Source organism: Pseudophryne corroboree, chromosome 8 (assembly GCF_028390025.1).
Source record: "Pseudophryne corroboree isolate aPseCor3 chromosome 8, aPseCor3.hap2, whole genome shotgun sequence".
Lineage (NCBI taxonomy): Eukaryota > Metazoa > Chordata > Amphibia > Anura > Myobatrachidae > Pseudophryne > Pseudophryne corroboree.
Window position 1 is genome coordinate 72,999,529 of NC_086451.1, and position 7,454 is coordinate 73,006,982.

A 7,454-nucleotide genomic window follows, 5' to 3' on the forward strand; every position below is an offset into this window, starting at 1 on the left:
GTGGAGAAGTTGCCCATGGCAACCAATCAGCACTGAAGTAACATCTACAATTTGCATACTATAAAATGATACAGAGCTGCTGGTTGGTTGATGGGGAAATTTCTCCACTGGCTCACTTCTCCGCTCTTATCACTGCTTAGTAAATGTACCCCTATGAGAGAGCCCAGTGCGAGAGGCCGCTGCACAGCACAGAGAGAGATAAGAATAGGAAAGAAGACAAAAGAGAGAGCCCAGTGCGAGAGGCCGCTGCACAGCACAGAGAGAGATGAGAACAGGAAAGAAGACAAAAGAGAGAGCCCAGTGCAAGAGGCCGCTGCACAGCACAGAGAGACATGAGAACAGGAAAGAAGACTAAAGAGAGAGCCCAGTGTGAGAGGCCGCTGCACAACACAGAGAGAGATGAGAACAGGAAAGAAGGCTAAAGAGAGAGCCCAGTGCGAGAGGCCGCTGCACAACACAGAGAGACATTAGAACAGGAAGGAAGGCTAAAGAGAGAGCCCAGTGCGAGAGGCCGCTGCACAGCACAGAGAGAGATAATAATAGGAAAGAAGACTAAAGAGAGAGCCCAGTGCGAGAGGCCGCTGCACAGCACAGAGATACATGAGAATAGGAAAGAAGACTAAAGAGAGAGCCCAGTGCGAGAGGCCGCTGCACAGCACAGAGAGACATGAGAACAGGAAAGAAGACTAAAGAGAGAGCCCAGTGCGAGAGGCCGCTGCACAGCACAGAGAGACATGAGAACAGGAAAGAAGACTAAAGAGAGAGCCCAGTGCGAGAGGCCGCTGCACAACACAGAGAGACATGAGAACAGGAAAGAAGACTAAAGAGAGAGCCCAGTGCGAGAGGCCGCTGCACAACACAGAGAGACATTAGAACAGGAAGGAAGGCTAAAGAGAGAGCCCAGTGCGAGAGGCCGCTGAACAGCACAGAGAGACATGAGAACAGGAAAGAAGACTAAAGAGAGAGCCCAGTGCGAGAGGCCGCTGCACAGCACAGAGAGAGATGAGAATAGGAAAGAAGACTAAAGAGAGAGCCCAGTGCGAGAGGCCGCTGCACAGCACAGAGAGACATGAGAACAGGAAGGAAGACTGAAGAGAGAGCCCAGTGTGAGAGGCCGCTGCACAGCACAGAGAGACATTAGAACAGGAAAGAAGACTAAAGAGAGAGCCCAGTCTGAGAGGCCGCTGCACAGCACAGAGAGACATGAGAACAGGAAGGAAGACTAAAGAGAGCCCAGTGTGAGAGGCCGCTGAACAGCACAGAGAGACATGAGAACAGGAAGGAAGACTAAAGAGAGCCCAGTGCGAGAGGCCGCTGCACAGCACCGAGAGACATGAGAACAGGAAAGAAGACTAAGAGAGAGCCCAGTGCGAGAGGCCGCTGAACAGCACAGAGAGACATGAGAACAGGAAGGAAGACTAAAGAGAGCCCAGTGCGAGAGGCCGCTGAACAGCACAGAGAGACATGAGAACAGGAAGGAAGACTAAAGAGAGCCCAGTGCGAGAGGCCGCTGCACAGCACCGAGAGACATGAGAACAGGAAAGAAGACTAAGAGAGAGCCCAGTGCGAGAGGCCGCTGCACAGCACAGAGAGACATGAGAACAGGAAGGAAGACTAAAGAGAGCCCAGTGCGAGAGGCCGCTGCACAGCACAGAGGAAGATGAGAACAGGAAAGAAGACAAAAGAGAGAGCCCAGTGTGAGAGGCCGCTGCACAGCACAGAGAGAGATGAGAACAGGAAAGAAGACTAAAGAGAGAGCCCAGTGCGAGAGGCCGCTGCACAGCACGGAGGAAGATGAGAACAGGAAAAAAGACAAAAGAGAGAGCCCAGTGTGAGAGGCCGCTGCACAGCACAGAGAGAGATGAGAACAGGAAAGAAGACTAAAGAGAGAGCCCAGTGCGAGAGGCCGCTGCACAGCACAGAGAGAGATGAGAACAGGAAGGAAGACTAAAGAGAGAGCCCAGTGCGAGAGGCCGCTGCACAGCACAGAGGGAGATGAGAACAGGAAAGAAGACAAAAGAGAGAGCCCAGTGCGAGAGGCCGCTGCACAGCACAGAGGGAGATGAGAACAGGAAAGAAGACAAAAGAGAGAGCCCAGTGCGAGAGGCCGCTGCACAGCACAGAGGGAGATGAGAACAGGAAAGAAGACTAAAGAGAGCCCAGTGCGAGAGGCCGCTGCACAGCACAGAGGGAGATGAGAACAGGAAAGAAGACAAAAGAGAGAGGGCTGATTCTGAATCGTACACAATGCCAGTATTCACAGAAATGGTTGATGGTTTTAACTGTGCATGCATCTAAGTTGCACAGCGCATGGAGTACAGAGGCGCAGTTACGACTGAGACACGTGATCTCAGAAGCATATTGGGCATTCCTGGGTGGTGACTGGGAGGAGGCTGTTGGGATACACGGAGATGTATTGTGTTATGGGACTGCCGTGGGTGTGTCGCAGAACTACCTGCAACCTCAGATATTTAATCATGTACATTGAAGGCTATACTCTGTCGGAGATTATGCACTTAGCACGGGGCTGCTGCAAGTTTTGATGTTGCGTCTAAAGAGGCAGCATGCTGGATTGTTAGCATCTAAATAAGCACAAAGTGGGAATCACAGTCCTTGCATATTCAGACGAAGGGATGTATACCAGAGAAGGACTTTACTAGTATTTAGCATAAAGTCGCAGGCGCCATACCCCCTAACCATCCTGCTTTTGGGTGAGAAGGTTAGGGGAGCATGTAATGTGCACGGCAGCTAAGCAGTGCGTTGGAATGAGCCTTGGTGAGCGCTGGGCACCCCCCTCCCTTAGAGTTACAGAAACTGGGGTGTGATATGAGACCACGCCCCATTTTTCATGGGGTCACACACCCTTTTCAGGCTCACGCACAAAGATAAATGACAACTAGAATCTGATTGATTGTTTGCTTTGCCAATACAACCACGTGTTCTCTTAAACGCCCTTGATATTTAGACCAAGAGGTATATTTACTAAAGTGTGGATTTATAGAAGTGGAGATGCTGCCCATAGCAACCAATCAGCTCCTAGCTATTATCGTCTAGAAGGTGCTAAATGAATGATAAGTAGAACCTGACTGGTTGCTAAGGGCAACATCTCCACTTCTATAAATCCACACTTTAGTTAATATACCCCAAAGTCTCTCACTCATTCTCCCATTTATTAGGAGGCATGTAGAGGCGACTGCCCAAAAAGACGCACACACACGGCTGCAGCTGCATCCAACTCTGAATCAGCCCCTGCTTGTTCCAATTTTGCGTTAACTGCATGTAAAATCATTAAGAAGCCAAAATTGAGCTCTAAAAATATAACAAAAGTGGCTATGAAGCCATAACCAGTTATCTGCCTAGGTCAGTAAGTTCCCAAACTGTGTGCCTAGATACCCTGGGGTGCTTTAGGATACTAGCAGGGGTGCCTTGGATTGGTGGTCCAGGACCAATTCAAACTATTTTTGGTCAAAGTAATAGACAAAACCAGTGCTTGTGGCTGCCAATTATAAAACATGAGGACAAACAGAAGCAAATATTGTCCCGCACCACATTAAAGAAACTAAGGATGACACATAAATATAATTTACTTATTTTCTAAAATTCTCAATAAGAAACTTTTGGCCTAGGGGTGCCGTGAAAAAATTCTGATACTCTAGGGCGCCATGATCCAGAAAAGTTTGGGAACCACTGGCCTAGGTGGATCCACAGTCCAAATAGATGCTGGCAGGTTGGCAGCAGACAAAAAGGGACACGTGAAACATGATGGAACTCAACAGTATGGAGTATCTGCACTGTTATGTAAAATAAATAAGCATCTGAGAACTTTTCTAGAGTGTGGAAGTTACTATAAACCTTGTATCAACTATAGGCGAGTACCGTTGTCCTTATTTTCATAGAATAAACACTTGCAATGAAATGCTACCCACTAGGCAACCTTTAGAAAATGCTAGAAGAACTTTAAGCTATAGCAGGGGTGTCTTCAAAGAGGAGGAGGCACGTGTGCAGTCTCCTTCTGGGCCTCCTTCGCTCTAGCCGGCAGCGCTCTTGACTCTGGGCACCAAGATCACTAGAGGACTCTAGCACTGTCCCAGAGTCTATTGTGCATGCGCAGGTCTCCGGGAAGATGGCGTGGCAGACATTTTCCATGTGATTTTCTTACTGTGCATGACAAAACACCGGGAAAATGGCCACAGTGCCCTTTTCCCAGTGATTTCTACAGCACTTCTGCTGCGACGTGGGACTCCGGAGGGTAAGTATTGAAAAAATAGGTGCAGGGTGTCTGGTGTGGCCCCAATGGACCCCGGGAAACCCCTGTGTAACACACACACACACACACACACACACACACACACACACACACAATTATTAATATGCCAGTGAGCTATAGTAAGCATCTGTCAAAGTCAGAAAAATATCACTCTGCCATGAGGTGCCATATATGCACCTCATGCGCGTGCCTGCTGCACGTGCACATTCTCTCCCGCGCGTGCGGATACTCGCAGCCGCCCATGGCGCCTCGGCCATGCGCTCGAGCGCGTGGTATGTGCATTTACGGTAGACTTTGTGTGCGTCTAGCGGGCGACTCAATCGTTTAATGATAGAACCAAATAGCATGTTTTATAGGTAATGTTCCCTTTAGTAATAACTGTAAGTTTGTTTAATGTGACTTGTTCACGGACTTGGGAATCCCTCTTTGCGTGGTACAAAGGGTCTGTTTAAGGTTGAACAGTGGTGTCTGGTACCTAACCGAAGAGTATTTTAATAGCAATAATCCGGTGTTGGTTAGGTAAAGATTAATCACTCCTGCGTGTAGTTATGGCCATTAGTAGTTTCTGGACATATTTTATATTTGCAGTTCATTATCCATGCGGCGGGAATCCCGAGATTCCCACCCACCTGAGCTGTTTGAAATAGTCACAACCCACCTGTTCAAATCCACCTATGACCTTTTGTTATAGTGCAGAGAGACATTCCTGTGTCCAATGAACAATAAGGTTGTAAGGCCCTTTGAAGTACACTGTATGTTGTGTATATAAGGGTCACTGTCCCCAGACCGGCCAGTACTCTCTCTTCAACAGTTATCGCTGATAATTGGAGGACTGGATTCCGGTTGCGCCTGCGAGTGTTCCCCGTATGGTATGTTTCTCTGTTGCCACTTTGTTACCCGTGTAATGTTAGCCATTCATTCTTAGTCTATGTATTTGTATTTGCGATTGTTCACTATTGCGTATATTTCTGTCTAGATATCCTGTTAGAATTATATGTTAGCCTGTAGTGTATGACTTGTAACTGTTTCTCTTTTTGATATAACTAGAAGCTTGTTAGTAAAGGTGTTGGATCCTTAGCACGGTATCGTGTGTTCATTACATTGCATTGGGTAATAGGAGCGTTACGATAGCTCAAACAGCTTTAGTCTTAACAAGGTCAAGCAGCGGTATATCGCTACAGTGTTTCAGTACAAGATTTACAGTATAAGAGTATCCTTTCTGTGTGTTACATTCAAGGTTTACTGATTGTCATCTTGTGAGCGTCTGCGCCACTCGTGATCTCCTCGTGGTCTCCAGCGTCCGCTACGCTGGTAGCGTAGCATTACGGTAGTCGCTCGCCTATAGCGTGCTCGACACCACGCATAAAGCTGTGAGCGAGCGTGCCGCATGTGCGTCTCGATCATGGCCGAGCGTATGCTACGCTAAGTGCGTACCCTTACGGTACCCCATACGCCAATTGCGTACTGTGTCTCTTACCCATTATTGTGAAGGTTATAAGGTAATCAAATCAGCATTATCACATCATAAAAGAGTTAAATACTGTACAAGCTATAATTACTGCAAGAGGCTGTAACGCTGAAGACTCTTATATTCCCAGAAAGGATTTCCCCTAGAAAGGGTTTTGCAGCTCTAATGCAATAGCAAAGAGAATATTTGCTGACTTACCATCGGCGGTAAAAAACAAGGCATTGACCGAGGTGATCAATACTTACGGAGACTCTGCTTCCTGTCTGGGATCTGGTCTTCTTAATTTTCTCCATTTGCAGAGGTTGGTGTCACCATAATCAGTCTGAAAACTGAGGAACTATAGCTGATGACTGAAGAACAAACTCAGAGGTGTCTAGAGATCGAACACACACAAGGTGGGCAGTGTGACCAAGGTGAAAGTTTAGGCCATGCTGAGGGTACGTAATAGAGCAAAGACGTAAGATGGCCAAATAACATGATGTGGATGTCCTATGCACAAAGGCTTAAATTGGCCATACGTATTGTAACACACAAGTCGTGGTTGTCAGCAAGACCAGGGTTGGACAAACATGGACAAGACAGCAGAAGAAGAGCAGTCTGGTCAGACACGTGTAACAGATGCAGCTGATGAGGTGGGCCAGGCAGCGAGAGAGCAGGTCGGCTGTAGGCCAAATGACAAAACCTGTTCTGCCCAAGCCAGAAGCTCCTAGTAGAACATTCACATTAACAGAGGATTGAAGTGTTGAGGGTGAGGCTGCAGGTAAAGGAAGACCCAGATGAAAGGCTGATATCATAGCAGAGTTACCTGCCTGGGTCTTGTTGCCAGGTGATACCTTGCTTTGTTGTGTCCCCTGCGACTATTCCAATATGATCTGATTGCTGCTCAGGCATGAGAACAAGTCTCTAGCACCATCCCATACTGCACAGAACCTGCCTACACCCCAGTGTGCAGACACTATACCTAAACAGCACACAGATCACTTTGCTAGGTCCATTCTAGGCTACGGTTATATCCCCTTTACCAGCAAGCAGTGCACCTCACACACTCGTCTGCAGTGTACTGACTAAGCTATTCCCGTGTGGAAACAGTAACTGTAATGGAAAAGAAAAAGCTGGACTCCTGTCTACCACCGGCTAAGAGTCATGTTCAAGCAGCTGCCTGAGAGTCACTTCCCTGGGGACGTTATAATCCTGTCTCTATTTACAGCAATCAGCGTCCAAATTGCTGCCATGATTCTCTCTCTGCAACAAAGAGGCACTCAGGGAGCTGGCATGTTAATGACGTGTATGTGTAACTCTTACCTGTTCCTCAGTCTTCATGTCACAGTAACATATGTATAGCATGCGTGTGTATGCTACTATACAACCATCAGTATCCTGAGCATAATACAGCAACCTGAGAGCTCATACACCCAATAGATGTAACACCGGTATTTGTATGTGTGAGCCGTGTTCCCCGGGATGGGTATGAAATGACGCCTGTTGGGATGCCAGTGGTCAGGAGACTGACAGCGCCATCCCGACAGCTAAAATTCCAGGTTGGTAAGTGCTCTAACCCTCCCTGTAACCCCCCCCCTCCCCTCCCCCTGCAGCCTAACCCTAACCTTCCCCCCTGGGTGGCACCTAAACTTAACCCTACCTCCCTGTACCCTAAAACTAATATTATATTATATATACATACATACAACATAAGTATATAATAGTGTAATTATCACTAAT

General features: G+C 47.6%; 1 protein-coding gene across 1 annotated transcript in view; it reads right to left on the bottom strand.

Moving 5' to 3' along the window:
* The window catches only part of PIP5KL1 (phosphatidylinositol-4-phosphate 5-kinase like 1), a 158,594-nt gene extending 151,797 nt beyond the window's left edge, over positions 1–6,797 (bottom strand). The window contains exon 1 of the mRNA XM_063936655.1: positions 5,981–6,797. Coding sequence (XP_063792725.1) covers positions 5,981–6,028 — 48 coding nt within the window. The 5' untranslated portion in view covers positions 6,029–6,797. The remainder of the gene's footprint in view (positions 1–5,980) is intronic.
* Positions 6,798–7,454: the final 657 nt, after the last annotated feature.